The sequence below is a fragment of the Galeopterus variegatus genome, unplaced genomic scaffold, assembly GCF_000696425.1.
Source record: "Galeopterus variegatus unplaced genomic scaffold, G_variegatus-3.0.2 Scaffold420, whole genome shotgun sequence".
Lineage (NCBI taxonomy): Eukaryota > Metazoa > Chordata > Mammalia > Dermoptera > Cynocephalidae > Galeopterus > Galeopterus variegatus.
This window is the reverse complement of record NW_007726531.1, coordinates 44,950-66,769: the sequence shown is the minus strand read 5'-3', so window position 1 is coordinate 66,769 and position 21,820 is coordinate 44,950. Positions and strand designations below refer to the sequence as shown.

At 34.8% G+C, this 21,820-nt stretch overlaps 1 protein-coding gene across 1 annotated transcript in view; it reads left to right on the top strand.

Annotated features, from left to right (window-relative positions):
* The window catches only part of PGAP1 (post-GPI attachment to proteins 1), an 83,441-nt gene that overhangs the window by 33,373 nt on the left and 28,248 nt on the right, over positions 1–21,820 (top strand). Inside the window, exons 6-13 of the mRNA XM_008568519.1 lie at positions 7,864–7,916; positions 8,736–8,802; positions 12,224–12,329; positions 13,026–13,081; positions 14,545–14,628; positions 18,791–18,837; positions 19,230–19,281; positions 20,168–20,245. Of these exons, the coding sequence (XP_008566741.1) occupies positions 7,864–7,916; positions 8,736–8,802; positions 12,224–12,329; positions 13,026–13,081; positions 14,545–14,628; positions 18,791–18,837; positions 19,230–19,281; positions 20,168–20,245 (543 nt within the window). The remainder of the gene's footprint in view (positions 1–7,863; positions 7,917–8,735; positions 8,803–12,223; positions 12,330–13,025; positions 13,082–14,544; positions 14,629–18,790; positions 18,838–19,229; positions 19,282–20,167; positions 20,246–21,820) is intronic.

Sequence of the window (21,820 nt, the reverse complement as noted above, 5' to 3'; positions counted from 1 at the left end):
AAAAACAAAAAGAAAAAAAAAAAAAAGTTGTGTGAGTTCCTTGTGTATTCTGGATATTGATCCTTTGTCAGATGTATATTTTGTAAATATTTTCTTTCACTGTGTTGGTTGTCTTTTCACTCAGTTGATTGTTTCTTTTGCTGTGCAGAAGCTTTTTAGTTTGATATAATCCCATTTACTTATTTTACCTTTAGTTGCCTATGCTTTTGGGGTCATAGTCATGAAGTCTGTACCCACTCCTACTTCTTGGAGTGTTTCCCCTGTGTTTTCTTTAAGGAGTTTTATTGTTTCAGGATGTATATTTAATTCTTTAATCCATTTTGAGTTGATTTTTGTATGGTGAGAGGTATGGGTCCAGTTTCATCTTCCTACATATGAATATCCAGTTTTCCCAGCACCATGTGTTGAAGAGGCAGTTTCTTCCCCAGTGTGTAGACTTGCTGCCTTTGTCAAAGGTCGGATGGCTGTATGTGTATGGGTTCATTTCTGGGTTCTCTGTTCTATTCCATTGATCTGTGTGTCTGTTTTTATGCCAGTACCATGCTGTTTTGGTTATTATAGCTTTGTAATATAGTTTAAAGTCAGGTAGTGTTATGCCTCCAGTTTTATTATTTTTTTGCTCAGGATTGCTTTGGCTATGCATGGTCTTTTGTTATTCCATATATATGTCTGGATAGTTTTTTCCATTTCTGAGAAAACTGTCACTGGAATCTTGATGGGGATTGCATTGAATCTGTAGATCACTTTGGGTAATATGGAGATTTTCACAATGTTAATTCTTCCAATCCAAGAGCATTGGATATCTTACCAGCTTCTTGCATCCTCTTTAATTTCTTTCAACAGTGGTTTGTAGTTCTCTTCATAGAGATTTTTCACATCCTTGGTTAACTTTATTCCTAAGAATTTTATTTTTTTTGGTGGCTATTGTAAATGGGCTAGCTTTCTTGATTTCTTTTTCTGCATGTTCACTGTTGAAGTATAGAAATGCTACTGATTTTCGTATGTTGATTTCGTATCCTGCAACTTTGCTGAAATCATTTATCAACTCTAAGAGTTTTTGTAGAGGCTTTAGGCTGTTCGGTACATAGGATCATATCATCCACAAACAGGGATAGTTTGGCTTCATCTTTTCGAATCTGGATGCCCTTTATTTCCTTCTCTTCTTTGATTTCTCTGGCTAGTACTTCCAACACTATGTTGAATAGGAATGGTGAAAGTAGTCATCCTTGTCTAGTTCCTGTTCTTAAAGGAAAAGCTTTCAGCTTTTCCCCATTCAGGATGATATATAATGATAAGCCTACTGCCAAATATCATTATATGGCTTTAATAGTGTTGAGATACTTTCCATCTATACCTACCTTGTAGAGAGTCTTGATCATGAAAGAATGTTGAATTTTGTCAAATGCTTTTTTAGCATCTATAGAGATGATCATATGGTTTTTGTCTTTGGTCTTATTGATGTGGTGTATCACATTTATTGATTTGCTTGTGTTGAACCAACTTTGCATCCCTGGGTTGAATCCCACTTGATCATGGTGTATAATTTTGTGTATGTGTTGCTGTATTCTGTTACCTAGTATTTTATTGAGGATTTTTGCATCTATATTCATCAAGGATATTGGCCTGTAGTTTTCTATTTTTGATGTATCTTTGTCTGGTTTTGGTATCAGAGTGATGTTTGCTTCATGGAATGAGTTTGGGAGAAAGGCCTCTATTTCAATGTTTTATAATAGTTTGTAGAGAATTGGTATCAATTTCTCTTTGAAGGTTTGATAGAATTCTGCAGTGAATCCGTCTTGTCCTGGGCTTCTCTTTGCTGGGAGCTTTCTGATAACACCTTCAGTCTCTTTTATTGTTATTGGTCTGTTCAGATTTTCTACATCTTCTTGGCTCAGTTTTGGTAGTTGGTATGTGTCCAGAATTTTATCCATATCCTCCAGATTTTCAAATTTGTTGGCATATAGTTGTTTATAGTAGTCTCTAATGATTCCTTGTATTTCTGAGGTATCAGTTGCAATATCCTTTTCATTTCTAATTTTTGTTATTTGGGTCTTCTCTCTTCTTAGTTAGCCTTGGTAAAGGTTTGTCAATTTTATCTTTTCAAAAAACCAACTTTTTGCTTGATCTTTCATATCATTTTTTGGTTTTCTATTTCATTTACTTTTTATTGATCTTTTGTATTGTTTTTCGAGTTTCTATTTCATTTAGTTCTGCTCTGATCTTAATTATATCTTTCCATCTACTATCTTTGGTTTTGGATTGTTCTTGTTTTTCTGAATCTTTAAGGTGAAGTGTTAGGTTGTTTATTTGCCATCTTTCCTTTCTTCTGAAGTAAGCATTTAACGTGCTAAATTTCCCCCTTATTACTGCTTTTGCAGTATCCCACTGGTCTAAATTTCCCCCTTATTACTGCTTTTGCAGTATCCCACTGGTTTTGGTATTATGTGTCATTATTTTAATTAGTTTCAAGAAATTTTTTGATTTCCTGTTTAATTTCTTCTTGGACCCATATGTCATTAATAGAAAGTTGTTTAATTTCCATGTGTTTGTTTAGTTTCCAGAGTTTCATTTGTTATTGATTTCTAATTTTAATCCATTGTGATTGGAAAAAATACATGGAAGAATTCCAGTTTTTTTAAATTTGTTGAGACTTGCTTTGTGACCTAATTTGTGGTCTATCCTGGAGATGTTCCATGTGCTTATGAGAAGAATGAATATTCTGAAGTTGTTGGATGGAATGTACTGTAGATATCTGCCAAGTCCAATTGGTCTAAAGTGTTGTTTAGATCTTGTGTTTCTCTATTGATTTTTTTTTTTCCTTTTTGTCTTTTTTCATGACCGGCAACGGATCGCAACCCTCGGTGTCGCGCCCGCACCTCGCTCAGCCAGTGAGCGGCCGGTCTGTATGTGGGTTCCAAACCCTCGGCGGGAGCGCCGCCACGCTCCCAAGAGGCACACTGTAGCAGTGCACCACCAGGCCGGCCCTCTATTGATTTTTTTGCCTAGATGATCTGTCCAATGTTGAGAGTGGGGTGTTCAGGTCCCCCGCTATTATGGTGTTATTGTCTATCTCATTCTTGAGATCTAATAGTGTTTGCATTATAAATCTGGCTGCTCTGACATTGGGTGTGTATATATTTATGATTGTTATGTCTTCTTGATGGATAGATCCTTTTATCATTATATAGTGGCCTTCTTTATCTCCTTTTATGGTATTTGCTTTAAAGTCTATTTTATCTGATACAAGAATAGCTATTCCAGCTGATTTTTCATTTCTATTTGCATGGTATATCTTTTTCCATCCTTTCACTCTTAGTCTATGTGTGTCTTTACAGGTGAGGTGAGTCTCTTGAAGGCAGCTTATTGTTGGGTCCATCTTTTTAATCCAGTGAGTCAGTCTGTGTCTTTTGAGTCGGGAATTTAATCTCTTTACATTTAGAGTTATTATTAAAAGGTGTTGATTTACTCCTAGCATTTGATTGATTTTTGTTTAGATGTCTTAAGAACCTTTTGTTCCTTTCTTTCTAATTTTCTGTTTGTCTTCTGTATTTGTTGGTTTCTTGGGGTGGTAGATAAACTATTTTTTTTCTTTATTGTTAGCATTTTTATTTTACTGGTAGGTTTTGTTCTTTTTGAGTATTCATGGCAGTGACGGTTGTTTTTCAGGTATCAAACCCAGTACTTCCTCAAGAATTTCTTGTAAGGCTTGGTCATGTGGTAATGAACTCCCACAGATTTTGTTTGTCTGAGAAATATACTATTTGTCCTTCATTTCAGAAGGATAGCCTTGCTGGGTACAATATTCTTGGCTGTCAATCTTTGTCCTTTTGTATTTTGAATATATCATCCCATTCTTTTCTGGCTTTTAGGGTTTCTGATGAAAGTCTGATGTTATTCTGACTGGGGCTCCCTTGTAGGTGACTTGACACTTCTGTCTTGCAGCTTTTAAGATTCTCTCTTTGTCTTTGAGTTTTGCCAGTTTGACTATAACAAGTCTTGGAGAGGACCTTTTTGGGTTGAATATGTTTGGGGATCTTTGGGCCTCCTGAATCTGAAGCTCTGTGATTTTCCCTATGCCTCGGAAGTTTTCTGCTACTGTTTTGTTGAATATGTTTTCAGTGCCATTTCCTTTTTCCTCCCCTTCTGGAATACCCTTGATTCATATATTTGAGTGCTAAAGGTTGCCTGTTATCTCTCTTAGATTTTCTTCAGTTTTTGAAATTCTGTTTTTCTGTTTTCTGGTCTGCCTGTGTTAATTCAAACAGCCTGTCTTCAAGGTCAGAAATTCTCTCTTCTGCTTGTTTTAGCCTGCTGGTTAGACTCTCTTTTGTGCTTTTTATTTCATTGAATGAATCCTTCAGCTCTACAAGCTCTGCTACATTCTTATTCAGGGCATTGATTTCTTTGTACATTTCTTCTTTCAGGTCCTGTATGTTTTTTATCATTTCATTGTGTTGTCTGAGTTTTCTTGTATCTCATTTAGTTTCCTTAGAATTTTTGCTCTATATTTCCTGTCAATCATTTCAAACACTTCCTGTTCTACTGGATCTAGAGCTTGAGAGTTATTATTTTCCTTTGGTGGTGATGTACTTTCTTGATTTTTCATATTTTTGGTATCTTTCCTTTGGTGTTAGTCATTGTAGCAGGGTCTATCACAGTCCACTCGTTCCACCCTGATGTCTGGCCTGGATCCTGAAGGGACTCCCAATTCTGGGCAGTGGAACAAGGCTGGGCTAGAGGTCCCATGGTGCCTGGCTGTTCTGGCACAGCTGACTCAGGGCATGTGGGTCCAGTGGCTCTCAGGCCTCTCCAGGCAGCAGGGACTGACCTGGGCTTGGGGTCCTGCAGCACCTGCCTCTTCTGGTGCAGCTGACTCAGTGTGTGTGGGCCCGGCAGCTCTCAGGCCTCTCTGCACAGCAGGGACTGGACTTGGCTGTGGGTCCCACGTCACCTGCTTCTTCCCACTCTGCTGACTCGGGGCATGTGGACCCGGTGGCTCTTGGGCCTCCCTGTGCATTAGCTACTGGCCTGGACTGGTGGTCCCATGGTGCCTGCCTCTTCTGGTGTGGCTGACACAGGCCATGTGAGCCTGGTGGCTCTCAGGCTTCTCTAAGCGGCGGGGACCAACCTGGGCTGGAGGTCCTGTGGTGCCTGTCTTTTCTGGCATGACTGACTCAGGATGTGTCCAAAAGTTGATTCTTTAAAAAGAGCAACAAAATTTGCAAACCTTTATCTAGACTGACCAAGAAAAAAAAGAGAAAACTGAAAGTGCTAAAATCAGAAATAAAGCAGGGGCATTCTTATATTGTCATGGCTTTTCATGGTAGTAAGGTTTAGTTTCTTTCTCTTTCTGGCTTGTATTTTTATTCTGCCAGTGTGTATTGTTCTTTATTGTGCATTTGTGGTAGTGATTATTATTCTTTGGATTCCAGATGCAGGACTTCCTTGAGGATTTCTTGTAGGGCTGGTTCTGCAGTGGTGAATTCCCACAGCTTTTGTTTTTCTGATAAATACACTATTTTTCCTTCATTTCAGAAGGATAGTCTTCCTGAGTACAGTATTCTTGGCTGGCAGTGTTTTTTTCTTTTAGTATTTTGAATATATCATCCCATTTTCTTTTTCCTTTTTGTCTTTTTTTTTTTTCGTGACCGGTAATGGGATCGCAACCCTCGGTGTTGCGCCCGTACTGCGACCGACAACAGGATCGCAACCCTTGGTGTCGCGCCCGCACCGCGCTCAGCCAGTGAGTGGACTGGTCTCTATATGGGATCCGAACCCTCGGTGGGAGCACCGCCACACTCTACCGAGTGCGCCACCGGGCCAGCCCTATATCATCCCATTTTCTTCTGGCATGTAAAGTTTCTGTTGAGAAGTCTGCTGCTAGTCTGATAGGGGCTCCCTTATAGGTGACTTGATGCTTTTCTCTTGCTTCTTTTAAGATTCTCTCTTTGTTTTGAGCTTTGCCAGTTTGATTATAATGTGTCTTGGAGAAGACCCTTTTGGGATGAATCTATTTGAGGATCTTTGGAGCTCCTGGACCTGAATGTCTGTGTCTTTCCCTATCCCTGGGAAGTTTTATTATTTTGTTGAATAGGCTCTCCATGCCTTTTCCTTTCTCCTCCCCTTCTGGAACACCCATGATTCAAATTTTTGTGTGCTTAAAGTTATCTGCATGCTCTCTTTGATTTTCTTCATTTTTTAAAATTCATTTTTCCCTTTTATTTTGTCTGGCTGGGTTATTTTGAAAAGACTATCTTCAAGATCAGAAATTATTTCTTCTGCTTGTTCTACATGCTGCTTAAGTGCTTAGTTGTGTTTTTTACTTTGTTGAGTGAATCTTTCACTTCCGTGAGTTCTGCTACATTCTTTTAAATGTATTAATCTGTTTGTAAATTTCCTCCTTCATATCCTGGATATTTTTCCTTGTTTCATAATATTGTTTAACCAAGTATTCTTGTACCTCAGTGGGTTTCCTTAAGATTGTTGTTTGGAATTCCTTTTGAGTCATTTTAAGGGTTTCCTTCTCTATAGGGCCTGGTATTTGAGAATTACTATATTCTTTCAGTTGTGGCCTATTTTCTTGGGGTTTTGTATTTCTAGTATCTCTACATTGATGTCTGTTTATCTGGTAGAGCAGTCACTTCTTCTATTACTCTGGAGTGGACTTTGAGGAGAGAGATGTTGTCTTCTTTTTCTGGTCTCCACTGGTGACTCTTCTTTTTTTTTTTTTCCTTTTTGTCTTTTTTCGTGACTGGCAACGGATCGCAACCCTCAGTGTCGCGCCCGTACCGGACCGGGACCGGCAACGGGATCGCAACCCTCGGTGTTGCGCCTGCACCTCGCTCAGCCAGTGAGCGGCCGGTCTGTATGTGGAACCCGAACCCTCGGCGGGAGCGCCACCATGCTCCCAAGCGGCGCACTGTAGCAGTGCGCCACCGGGCCGGCCCCACTGGTGACTCTTCTTGTGTCAATGCAGTTGAGTGTCTGGTGGGCCACCTATACAGTGGCTGTGGCTGCTTCTGTGGTGTTGAGTCACTTTTTCAGCAGCCGTGTCTGTGGTGGTGGCTATGGTGGGCCACCTGTGTGGAAGTGGTGTTTTCAGAGTGCTCTCTTGCCTGCTACCTGGCTCCTTGCCTAGGACCCCAGGCATGCTGTCTTGCCTGCTTCCAGGTAGAGGGGGCTGCAGCCTGTGGCTCCTTGCTTAGGACCCTGGGCATGCTTGCTTACCTCAGGAAGTTGTCTTTAAATAGTTACATTTTTTTGGATCCTTTGCCCTTATGTCTCTAACCAAATGTATGTCCTAATTATCTAGGGATTTGTTTTCAAAATGAGTAAGTCTGGACCCTACTCATGAGAGTCTGATTTGGTAGTTTTGGAATTTATTTTAGAAAATCTCCCTAGGCCTCTGTATTTCTCAGACACACCTCTGATTTAGATTTAGTGTCTTAAAATCTATTAAGTGGTAGTTTAGACAAAACTAAATATCTATTGTAACTTACACATAAACTACGATTTATTAAAGAATCTTAAACTCAGCTTCTTACTAGAGTAATTAAAAAGTTAGACACTAAACTTCAGTAAAGAGTCTGTGGCTACTTTAATAATTTTTAGAGGGTAATTTAAGCTTGACTAATCAGTAGTAGTGACATTTAGAGAGAGTTAGGTTAATTTGTGCAGTAAATACCTTATTATATTTGGATTACCATTTATAGGAATGTATCTTTTAAAAATATCTTCATGTCATAATATAGTGAAGCTAGTCTTATATGTTTCTAAATATCAGCTTGTAAGAATTTCAAACCCTTTTGGAGAATAACAAATGCACTTTTCTTAAGTTTGATATTTTTTTTCCTTTTCTTTTAGAGTTCAGCAGTGCCTAAGACCTGGGTCTCAACAGACCACCTCTCCATTGTGTGGTAAGTTAATACTGTATAACTTATTCTGGTGATTTGTTGTGGTCCTCTTTTCTCATCAATGCATTAATTGTTTCATTAGCTTTCGTATAATGTTATCTGTAAATAAGGCTATAGGACAAAGATTAACTTAGGGCCTTAGAACTCTAACCTTGGTTCTTGTCTAAGATTCCCTTGACAACCTATACAATAATCTCCTGAAGAACCAGTAGCATCTGTCTCAGATGAAACTAACATCAACTAGCAAAGTTAGAGTATGTCATAGTTGGGCACAGTCAAATGCACCTGTGGTAGGACTTTCTGAACTCTTGGCCAGTCACCATACTCAGGGATTTGGTTAATGCAGAAAAACCAAGAAATTAGATTTATCCCTAATATAAATTTTAAGGTAAGATATTAAATATGAGTAAAGAAATAGGCAGACCCTAGTATTTCTCTCTGTATGTTTCAACTTAAAAAGTTTTTCTTTTGACTTTTCTCTCACTGTATAAGCAGTAGTATCTACAAGAACCACTCAGTACAGGCCTATAGAGGTGGAGTAGAAAGTACATCTATAGCTAAACTGGGTGAGAAGATTTGGGGAAGACAAGGACCCTGACAATCGTACTGTCAAATACTATCTCCTGCCAATTTGATTTATTTTTATAGGTTTCAACTTTAAGATATATGCTTAATAAGAATGATTTGTTAAATATTTTTTTTTGAGTTTACAGCATTAGAGGAAACTCAGGTATTCTGTTAAATAATAGAATTGTGCATGTTTGGATCAAAAGTATATGTTTTAAGAAAGTTTAATTTGTAACACTTCACTTTATTGTTTAGGTGTAAAGAATTGCAGTTGACTACAGTTCGAGCATTCTTTGATCTTATTGATGCTGATACTAAACAAGTATGTATTTTTAAATTAAAAATTATTTCAGTAAAGTAAAAGCTTTTGTTACAACAATCATTTTACTTTGATGAAAATAGAAGCCTATACCTTATATCAATTTTAATTAGTTCCAAAATGGAAATCTTTTTATTTTTAAAATAATGTTTTCACTACTATTAATAATTCATAGAATGCAATGAAAATGAAAAAGTGAAAAGATACCTTAAACCTTCCCCCATTTCTTTCCCTTCACTGTTTAAAGTTTGATATATATCCTTCTAACTTTTTTTAACTTAAGAGAAATACTTATTACAAGCTATTTTATAATAACTTTTTTCTTAGTAATATATAGTATTGTATATATTAAATATACATATATATATTAAACATCATGATCTATCTTATTAGACATATTTGAACCATGTTTTTAATAAAGCATCTTTAGCTTTCTGATAAGATCAAAATATATACATTCATTGAATAACCCAAGCTCACCAGAACTTAAATTATGTACTTCTACAAGCTGAGCCTTTTCCATAATAAGATTTCTGGTGTAAACTCTTAAAACTAGTGATGGTCCAAGTTGTTAGATTAGTGGAACACATGGAAACCATAGTACCCTTTATAGAACATCACATTACTCTTTCGTCTCTTTCTTGTCTTCTAGCAGATAAATGGTAATAGGCACAAAGGATTTTAACAAAATTCAGTGAATTCTATCCATTAAACTTAAATTTCCTTTCTCTGAGTTGGGAACAGATTGCCATTATTAATCTTAAATAGCCTTTCAACTCAGGTCATCTTGCCATATATCACTATTCTATGGAAACATTTTGAGAACTATGGTTCTGGTTTCTCCTTTTAGAGAAAAAGTTCCTTCTATTTTAGGTTAACTTTTTCATTTTGGCAAAGTATCGCAGTTCAGATATTTTTGGAGTCTTCCCCCTGAAGGCTCCAATTCTTTGAGAGACCATTATATGTAGCCTCTTTCTCAGTAGGTCTCTAGGTAATGCTTTCCTTATCATTGTGTCTCATAACCTTTCCCCTGTAGCATACTCTCTTGAGGGGTAGGGAGAAGTGTCTGTATTTCTTCCTTAACTCTTCAGAAAGCTGGATAACCACTATTAGAGAGAATCATAGATTCTTAGCTCTCTCCTGAAGATCCAAGTCATTTTGTGTTTTACTATTTTTTTTTTTTTGTCTTTTTCGTGACCAGTAAGGGGATCGCAACCCTTGGTGTGGTGTCGCCCACACCGCGCTCAGCCAGTGAGTGCATTGGCCATTCCTATATAGGATCCGAACCTGCGGCAGGAGCGTTGCTGCGCTCCCAGCGCCGCACTCTCCCGAGTGCACCACAGGCTCGGCCAGTGTTTTACTACTTTTTAAGGCACAAGATTCCATGTTAAGTTCATATATTTATTAAAGTAAATAAGCTTCATGGAGTTGACACTGTGACTTAGTCATGGAACACAAATGTATTTTGGTTCACTGACATCGTTTTAACTGTGAAGCTTAACTGTTGCAAAAGTCTACTTGAAAGAGTGTAACTAGATGTAATAATAGAATCAATTAAAATTGCACGACTGGTTTGTGCTTCAACTGACATTTGGTAGATTTAGGAAAAATCTTATTCCAACCAGTGGAGAAGAGGAGTACTTCAGATAGGTATATTCCTTAAAAATTGTATATAAAACTAATTTCAACAAATAAAATCACATTTTTCCATTAACTCCTAAGATGAGAAAAGAACTCTAATACTAGTACGTAATAAGTTATAATTCTGAATGGATAAATATTTCACAGACTCATCTTAAGGAGAAAATGAGAAATTTTTAATAACTGTACTGCTAAGAATCAAAATACAGAACTATTTATAAAACCGAGTTCTGTTTAACAAACTCACTGCATATAATAGACTGAACTAAAAATTAAAAAGTAAAAAGTTAAGATATGATTTCTAACCCTCAAGAAGCATATAGTCTAGGGAGAGAGCATAAGATATATATAGGAAAACCATAATTCAAAGCATAATTAATCCCAAACCTGTGGTGCTAAGGCAGGAATCAGAATTAGAGAGTAATTGTTAGTGGATATTAGCAAAAAAGTTACAGCTGAAAACTTGTGAGTGGATGGATTGCCTAGAGAGTGAGTAAGCATGGTGGAGTCCTAGATTAATTAAAGTTCTGGCAGAATGACTTATGGCTTTTAATTGATTGCAAACAGGTGTGGCTGCTTTCTAAAAAATCAAATTCATTTATTATTACTAGATCAAGTTGATTGAAGTTTAGAGTTTGCATCAATGAATATAAAAGTTCCACTGTCCTTTGCTCTAGTTACATGATATCTAAAGAACTATATCGTATTTTGTGTACCGCACTTTAAGGGGGACATCAACAAACTTGAGTTCATCCAGGGAGACAATCAGGATGGCGAAGAGTTCCATGAAAAATTCAATGTATTTGAAGTTGTTTAATCTATAGAAAAAATGTTTCATTTGGATGAGAGACATAGCAGTCTTCCAGTTTTTGAAGGACTGTACCCCAATCCAAGATATAGTCAGATATTTGATCTCAATAGGGTAAAACATTCTCCTGGTAAGAGTTGTTAACATTGTAATATACTGTCTTACAAAGCAGCAAGTTAGAAATTTTCAAGCAAGTGCTGAGTGATTTCCTAAGGGAATAGACTTGTATTCTCATTGTCATTTCTTTGTCATTGTTTCACTGTGTAATAGCGGAGAAAAATACCTTACCTGTCAGGGCCTCAGTGCTTAAACTACAAAGTTGAGTAGTGGTAGATTCTGAAGGGATTTTATATCCCAGTACATTTTTTTTTAAAGGGAGGGGCTGATAAAAAGTTGCCAACATTTTCTTGTGCTGGTATATAAGAAAGTAACTAGAAGGACAGAATAAAAGAGAGTAGTTTCCAGGGAAGGACACTTAGCAATTTATATTTTCTCTAGTGACCAGTGGATTCTTTGTTGTGGAATTGGCTCTGGTCTGAATTTGGAGATCAGTGTGTTGGAATCACTAGACCAGAGAATCTCTTAAGTTCTTTTCTGATTCTATACATCGTTATAATGTTTTACTCTTAATTGTTATTTGAGAGATATTATTGCACAATGATTAAAAGCATGGACTCTAGAGCCATAATGCCTGGGTTTGAATTCCAGCCCAGACTTTTAATAACTGTGCGACCTTCACAAGTTCCTTAATTTCTCTGTGCTTTAGTTTCCTCTTATTTAGAATACAGATAAAAAGGTTATTATCTCTTAGAGTTCTCATGATGTTTAATAAGTTAACAACGTGTTAAGTGCTTAGGACAGTGCCTGGCTCAGAGTAAATAATGTTGGCTCTTGTCATTATTCCTTGAAGCAATGTTTCATTGAACTATCACAGTAGATATAAAATGATACAGAATGTATGAATGTTCTTTCTAGATAACTCAAAATTCCAAGAAGAAATTGTCAGTTTTGAATCACCACTTTATAAGACACCCAGCAAAACATTTTGAGGAAAATCCTGCAATAATATCTGATTTAACAGGTTGGTGGTAATAACATTTTAATTTCAAGTAGGGTTTTTCCATTATTATTTTTAGAAAAATTTGTTATTAGCAGACAAAGTCTTTGACACTCTGATACTTCAAGTATTATTATCCTATTATATTTTATTAGTTTCCCTATGATGGTGATGTTCTTGGTTAGGAAGGGAAAAAGTAGAAAAGCAACTTGTAACATATTGCTGATGAGAATTTTGTCCTGAAAATAACAAGACATTTAGAAAATTTTTAGAGTTGAATGTCTATTTTCTCCTGACAGTCACATAAAATAAGTGCTATATTATTCTTGCCTCCTTTCAGTTTCTCAATTATCAATTATTCTTCAGTCTTCTGTTGGACTACCAGCACATCTGTGGCTGGTAAATTTTGCTTTTACATATAATAATACCTGTTATACTGTATTTAATTATGTCTTATTTGGGAAATATTTATTTCATTCTATTGATAATTTCTTATAATTAAAAACACCAGATAGATTTATAATACTTTACTTGATGTGAGTGCTAGTTGGTGGTGAGCATGTAGAGAATGTGTTACTAGACTTTTTCTTTCAAAATAGCCAGGGTTTAGGAATCCATTTTTTTGTTATGATTGAGAAGTATTTCAGCAGAATTGAAAAAATAAAAATTATTTAATATAACAACAAAACAAGGCAAATAAATATTTTTCTTTACCTTAAGGGACGTCTATGTGGGTTCCAGTAAAAGTGTCCAAATGGACCTATGTGGCTTACAATGTAAGTATTTCACAGATGGATTTTTAATCTTTTTTTCAAAAATATTTTATTATTTATTTATTTATTTTGGTGGCTGGCCAGAATGGGGATTCAAACCCTTGACCTCGGTGTTATAACACTATGCTCTAACCAGTTGAGCTAACCGGCTAGCCCTTGAACATATTATAGTATTTATCTTTAAAAGTTAAAGACTCCTTAAAAGATGATAATTACATACCATTTTCCCACATTTTAATAATAATTCCTTAATAATAAATATCTAGTTAGTGTTCAATTTACATTTTTATCATAATTTATCATATAATTTTTGCTTTCTTTGTTTTTTAATTTGTGTAAATCAGGATCCAAACAAGGCCTACACATTGTTGTTAATTGATGTTTCTTATTCCTCCTTAATTTATAATATTCTCCCCCCCCTTTTTTTTTCTTGAAATTTATTTGTTGAAAAAGACAGGTTGTTTATCTTTTCTTATAAGTTAGTAGTTGAATCAAGATGATCGATCAGATTCAGGTTTTTGTTTTGTTTTTGTTTTTGCTAGACTATCCCTCTTTTTGTGATCTTAGCAGCTGTTGATGAGGATTGCCTGGAGTCATTAATTTATTTAGGAGGATGCATAAATTATGATACTTTAATTTTATTATTCTTTATTCATTTATTAATTTGAATACTATATAGAAAATCTTCTCATCTACTAAATTTGTCAAAAATAGAACAAATCGTAAAGGAGAATGATAATTCCTTGGATCTTTGGATCTTACCTTATGTTATTTACTGGTTATCAGAGTTGTGAGTTGGTACACACGCATCCTCTATCAGTGATCATCAGAGGTTTTTTCTTCACAGTATTGTTACGAATTTATGGTTTTAAATATATTCGTGTTTCATTCCATTGACACTAAAATTGTCCTTTGTTTGGTCAGTGGAAGCCATGTCAAATTTGGCTCATGAATCTCGTTTATATAGCTCTTTAGTTGTCTTTAATAGTTTCCTCACTTGTCCAATATGACAAGATATTACATCTCATTTTGTCCATTTACTGCCCCAGACCTTGAATCAGCTATTTTTCTAAGAAACTATTCCTTTTATTTAGGAAATGGTATCTCAAAACCATAATCTGGCACTACAGATGCTTATGAGTACTGAATTGGCATTTCTAGGCCTTTTCAGTGGCTAGAGCTAAGAAAAGTATTTTATCTTAATTAAAAGACCAAAAACACATTAAACAACAAAAATAACTATGCATTCATACTGATACTTCCAGGACAAATTCAGGAATACAGCATTTATACCTAATCTCTCTATCTTACCTGTGTATTTCCTTCCTTCCACTCTTAGAATATTGGTTCTCAGCAACACCAATAATGAAAGATTTAGAATAATTACTAATTTGTTTTATCTGGATATTTAATGAAAGTATTCACTCTCATTATAGCTATATTAAGTATTTTCTTATTTTTTTTAGGAATCTGATAAGATATATTTTACATTTCCTCTTGCAAATCATAGAAAAATCTACACTCATGTCTACTGTCAGAGCACCATGCTGGTAAGAAAATTGGTACATTTTATGCAAATTTAAAAGGCTAACTATTGTTCACTTTTCAGTTCAATTAATATCTAGTAGATCAAGCTATGAACTATTATTAAATCTAATTAGTTGAAAAATATTTGTCTAGAACAGTGTTTTGATTGAAAAGTATTAATCAAAAATTTTCTATAACTGATAGCATACTACGAAATTCTACCTTTGCTCTTCCACCCTGACTTTCTTAGATTCATAGGTTCAGGATGAGGGAATTGAATTCAAAGCCCCTTTTATTCTAAAATTGTATTAGTATTTTAAAGAATACCTATATTTAAGCAAAGCTATTCTGTAGCAGTTTTATAAAGTGGATCCAGTTTTTCCATTAGTTTCCATACTAAAATTACAGGTACTTTTTATACCAAATATTCTCTTAAGATAGAAGAGTAACTGTTACAATGTTATCTAGACTTACTATATCAGAGTAATGATTTTGTTTGTGTGTTTCTTTTTAATGAGTACCTACTGTGCTAGGCATCATTCAAAAAAATATTAGATGCTATAGTATGCTTTCATTATGGTATTAGGAATGGATAAGTAATAATTTCATAATTTATTAATGTTTTTATTTTCAGGAATTTTTCCCAATTTTTCTTTTTCCTTTATTATATATAATGGTTTTTGTTTGTTTGTTTGTTTTTGTTTTTGGCATGTCTCAAGATTTTTCACTTTATATTTGCATCTTTCATAATTTAAGTTTCTTCTTCTTTCGTTAGGTTATTTGTATTTTTTTAGAACCATGATCTAGTATATCACTTTGCTGGAAGATGCTTCCATCTGATATATAGTAAAGTCTTTAGAAAAAAATGATAGGCAGGCATTGTGGGCTAGGTGCCAATTTTTTTTTTTAAACTTAAAAAAAAAATTTATTTTGAAATAATTATAGATTCATAGGAAGTTGCAAAAGTAGTACAGGGAGTTCCCACACACCCTTTACCCAGTTTTCCACTAGTGGTTAAAATTTATATAGTACAATATCAAAACCAGTAAATTGACATTGAAACAATGTGTGTATCCCTCTGTTTAATTGTATCAAATGTGCAGATTGTGTAACCACCAGCTGCTAATTAATACTATATTTTAGTGGCATCATCAGAGTTTTGCATCTCTTTTAGAGACTAGCATTTCTCAGCCTACAATCTGGATGGGCAGTTTATTCTGGGAGAATTTGGCCCTGAGAGCAATGGCTTAAAGTATCTACACTCAATACTAAATTTCAAATCAGAATGTCAGTATTATATTGAGAAAAATGCCCACCAAGGTGCAAATTATTCATTTGTATGATTCCTTTTTTGTATGTAACATCTATCTGTATTAATCATGTGTTAAGTTACAAATTTTTTTTCAATTTTTATTATAGAAGTTTTTAAGCATATGTAAAAGTAGAGAAAAAAATACAGTAATAAATTCTTTTGTAACCAACGTACAGCTTTCACAATTACCAACATACTGCCATTCTTATTTCATTTATTCCTTTCCACTTTTTTTGAATGGAGCATTTTTAAAGTAAATTCCAGGCATTTTGTCATCTCATCCATAAATACTCCAGCATGTTTTTCTCTCAGGTAAGAATTTTACGCATTACCATAATGCCATTATTTCATCCAACCAAATTAGTAGTAATTCTTTTTTTTTTTTTGATGGCTGGCTGGTACAGGGATAATACTAATTCTTAATATCATTCATGTCGTATCTAGTCCATGTTCAATTTTCTTTAGTTCACTTAAATTTTCAGTTTATTTGAATCAGGACCCAAACAAAATATATACATTGGCTTTGGTTCATGGATCTTACATCACAGCCCATTTCTGCCCACCCTCTGCCATTTATTTCTTCAAAAAAGTAGGTTATATGTTCTACAGAATGTCCAACATTCTGGGTTTAGCTGATTGTGTTCTTGTGGTGCTCTTGATATGTATTTCTGGCCCCTATGTTTTCCATAAACTGGTAATTACATATAGAATCTTGATGAGATTCAGGCTAATTTTTTATGGTAAGAATGTTTTATAAATAGAGCTGTGTACCTCCTATTTCATCACATCAGGAGGTACATAATATTTCAGTGACTTAAAGACTTATCAGTGGGCTCAGGTGTTAACAGCACAATCAATCCATTATAAAGTTACCAGTCAGTTTTTCAACCTAATGATCTTAACAGCCATTGGAAGCATTACTTTCTGTAGACAGATACCTAAATGTTCATAGATGGACAACTGGATGAGGAAAATGTGGTATATATACACAATGGAACACTACTCTGCCATAAAAAAAAAATGAAATTCTGCCATTCACAGCAATATGGGTGAACTTAGAGAAAGTTATGTTAAGTGAAATAAGATAGGCAAAGAAAGAGAAACACTGTTATGTCCTCACTCATAAGTGGGAGATAAATAAATAAATAAATAAATAAAAGATACAACAATCACGATAATTCCCTGAACTTTCAAAAGGAGAGAATGGAATTGAGGCCCCAGTGGAAGGAAAGAGGGAGGGGAACATGGGGTAGCGGGAAGCTGGTAAAGGGCTGCAAAAAATGAATACATTATGTTTAAATGATAAATGAGCATATATACTAATTATCCTGATTTGAGTATCACATTTTGCACACAGGTATTGATATTCAATGCTGTACCCCACAGCTATATACAATCAATTATGTTTCAGTTTTTAAAAGAAAACTATTTTTTTGAGAACTCTAAGTTTTTTGATCAGTAGCATTTTCTTTTCTGTGTATTTTAGGAGTTACTTGGTAATTCCTGAGTGACTTCTTTCTAAGGCTTTTAATATAATTCTTGTAATTAGTTAGGAGTGTTTTCCAGATAAGTTGAAATTGTTCTTTTGACACCTAGGTTATATCAACCTGGTGTTTTAGGGTAGGTTTGAATAATACATTACCTATTCAATCCATTTATGAATGAGATGGAACTACCTATACACTGAAGTAAGTACTGTGGTATATTGGCAGCTTTCCTAATGAGGGCTACCTTTGAGGAAAGACTCCCTTAGTAGCTGCAAAAACCCATTACAGAAGTGGGTTGGATCTTTAGAGGCTGTTAGATTTTCTTCGTCTGGGCTATGCAGGTCTGTTCTGTTGCCTCATCACGTTATTGTTCTGGGAAGTACAGGTAACTGATATAGGAGTCACACAATTATTTTGCCTGCAGTGGAGAGCAGAAAAATACCACATTGTTTTTTGTTTATTTCCTGCCAGCTTTCTTTTTGGTATTCATGAAGAATGTCTTAAAATTTTATTGAAGCCCGATGAGGGCAGAGACAATGTCTGCCTTATTCATCATTTTCCTTAATGGTTTAGCATAATTCCTTGGCTCTAGAACACTTATAAATATTATCTGAATGAAAGGATCAATATCTTCATTGTCCTGTCTGGAGTACTGAGGACAAATTTATGTAACTATGTGAGCAGTGCTTCTTATCCTCTTACGTCCTGGTAGGATTTCAATAGTCAGATCATCAGATCTTGGAACATTGCTCTTACTTCCTTAAAAGCTGTAGTGAAGATTTTAGGTCCCACTGCTCTTAAATGACTATACAGAATGTTAGTCATTAATGCAGCTGTGCCTGTGAAGTAATAACTAGCTTTAGTCTTGAACCCTTGGAATTGCTCTTCATTCCAAACACATTCTTCATTGTATAGAAGTTTTTTGCTTGTAACCAAATGGGAACTCAAATGATAAAGTAAAAAGCTGTACATATGTTAACTATTTTCTTTAATTGCTTGGCTCTGGATGTTTGTTTGTATATGTCTACCTTTAGTTGTTCATTGTTCTGTTTTTGTTAAAATATAGGTTACTTACTATATAACTAATGATGGCCATTACTGAATCTTTAAGTTTTGATTCAACTATTGGAAATGTTTAGGCAATATGCTGTAAAGAGATAGCCATTGGGTCACTTTATCATACTGCTGCTCTAGGGTAACTGCTTATCCAGCTATGTTGACATTAGACTCCTTTTCCTATCCTTGACCAGTTTGACTTTTGGGAATATCTTCCCAAAAGATGGTACTCCTACTCACCCTGTCATATAATGGTAAAGTACTGAAAATGTGTGTTTTATATAATTGTTTTCTACAATATTTAGTGTGTTTTGTGTTATTAATCAACAGGATACAAATAGTTGGATTTTTGGCTGCATAAACAGCACTTCTATGTGGTAAGTCTTTGAACATATAGCCCTCCATCATTCATTTTTTTCAATATAGACAATACTCAGAAATTACATTTTTAGAATACCTTCATATGTTCTTATACTCATTTTGCTGCTGTATTAAATTATAGTATTGATTTTGAAGTAAAAAGTAAAGGAAATGAATATAGTAGTAATTTTCTCTAACATTGAAAGGTGGTGGTTGGGAAAAACAATTTTTTTGTTACCAAGGGAATTGTGTGGACAGAGTATATTGAATTAGACTTATTGGACTTCAGTTCATTATAACTCTCTCTGCTAGGTCTGTAGATAGTTTCTTTTTCCTCTGAAGCTTATTTATAATTTATAATACTTCAATATATTTGTCCTTTAATTATATTTTTATATTTATTCCAAAGCCGGCAAGGGGTTGATTTATCATGGAAAGCTGAACTGTTGCCAACAATTAAGGTAAATTATGGCTTCAGAATTTTAATATCCAGATGAAAAAATACTTGTGCCCATAGGTGTTTTATAGTGTGCTCTTTTATTAATTTATCTAAGTATTAAATAAACTTGAGATTTGCTAACCTACATTTTAGAAATATTTTCTCTAGAAATACATTTGATGAGGAAAAACATGCAATTAGTATTTTTTCTTAATTTCAGAGATTAAAAACTATAAATTAATAGTTCTCTAAATCTGTGTTATAGCATCATACCAAAAGAGCTGGATAGATTTTTAAAATTAGAGGGTAAGTTCGAATGGTCTGTCTTAAAATATAAGCTGAGTAGTATACTCAGAATTCAGGAGGAAGGACCTGCAGTACGGAAGTGGGCATCTCGAAGAGACTTAAGGTAATTCTCCATATCAACTTCAACATCACTTTGTGGTCAAGCACTTAAGAAATGTCTTAATGCAAACATATTATTACAACACATAACTATTCCCTTATGTATGTCTAGAAAAAAGCTGGAATAAAAACTATTTGGTGGCTTGGCTTTTCATTAAATAGACCAGTCTTTTACCTATTCATACCTCAAAATATGGACTATAGGATTTGCTCTTAATTTGAGAAGAGAATAGTTGTTCATCTGGTGAGATGCTTTATTAGCCATATTGTGTTTGTCATTTACTAAATAAATTCCAGGGTTGCTGTTCATATATACTATTAGCCAGACTTAGAAATGTAAACATAAGCGTTTTACGAAGTACTGAACATAAATTTGAAATCTGCTTTTTAAAAAGAACTAATTAAGTAAGAAATAAGTGTTGTAATTTATCTTTCTTTTATCATGCTTTAATCTCTATATACCCTAAGAAATAAAAACAGCTTTTTTCTTCATTTTTTTTTAGTCTCTGATGTTAAGACTTCAAGACTATCCATCCTTGTCTCATCTTGTTGTTTATGTACCATCTGTTCATGGAAGTAAGGTAACAAGTGGATTAATGTTGTTATCAGAATGCTTTGGGAATGCTCATGCTAAAATTTAAAGTTATTTTTTGATGAATTCTTCTGCATAGGGCTTATCCAGAACAATGGCCAGTTTGGTGATCCACCTAAGACTGTTAAATCTTTAGGATTGTCTACTCCAACTTGAACTAAGCAGAATAAACCCATGTCCCTTTGTTCCAAGTGAGAACTGGTTCCAGTTTTTCAGTCTTTCAAAATCTATTAATCATTAGATACCCTTTTATGTATAAGACAACGTACTAGGAATTATAAGAGGCATATAAATGAGGAAGACATGAACCTCTTCTTAGAAAACTACATACTATTGGGTAGGGGGATAGAAATATATTTGGCAGCAGGGGAAAAAGTGAGAAAAAAGAAGTATCCAAATATATATGTAATACAAATCAGAGTATAGCAAGTACCTGAAAAGTATAAAAGGGTGAAATATCTCTAATTGATATATCAAGAATGGCTTTATAGTGAGGTAATATTTGAAATAAAAAGAAAGTTAGGATTTTTATAGATAGAATGAACATTCCAGACTGTGTTGTCATTACGGGAATCACTAGCACATGTGGCTATTTCTATTTAGATTAATTAAAATTAAATAAAATTAAAAATTCATTTTCTTAGTTTTACTAGCCTCATTCCACATGCTCAGTGGTGACGTCACTGCAGAAAGTTATAATGGACAGCACTGTTTAGACAAAGAAACAGTGAGAGCAAACCACAGAGGTATGAAAGCATGGGGTATGTTTGGAAAACAGTGAATAAGTAAATAATAACTTTGAAAGGATGGCCACCACAGGTAGAATAGTAGTGGGAGAAAAATCGGGGAAAATAGTTCATGACCATATTGTGGAGGCCTTGACTGAAGGATTCAGGACTTTATCGAACTCAGTAGGAAGCCATAAGATTTCTCACCATAGTAGTAATGGGATTAGAGATAATGTATTTTGGAAGATTAATCTATGTATGATGGGTAAGAAAAGAGAATAGGCACCTCATAAGAAGTTATGAGAGCTTGTACTAGGGAAGTGGGAGTAGAAATAAAAGAATGGTGATTTTGAGAGAATTAGTTGGGGAGAAAGAAGATGCAGGTAAAAGGCCCTTTCTACTCCCCTTTTCCAATTTCACCCAGCAGATTTATCCTTCATGATACAACCTAAGTGTCCCTCTTTTCCTTTTCCAGACTCCTTCAGTAGCCTTTTACTTACTCCCGTGATACTTTGTTTATAACTTCTTCGAGAGATTTATTACATCAAGTTATAATTTGTTAATGTCTCTGTTGCCATTACTCTGAGAGGGTAATGACCAGATAGGTTTTAATATACTTTGCATCCTCAGCCTTTAGTGACTACCAGATAAATGCTCAAAAAATGTTTCTTGAATGAGAAAGTTGATGAGATTTGTGGCCACAATAATTAGGAAAAATTTAAAGAAATAGGAAAAGGGGGATGTAGCTGGGAATCATCTCAAATACTAAGCCTCACAAGTACCTTATAATGGATTCATTGTTTTGTTTTGCTTAGCTCAAGTGAGAGGTAATTCAG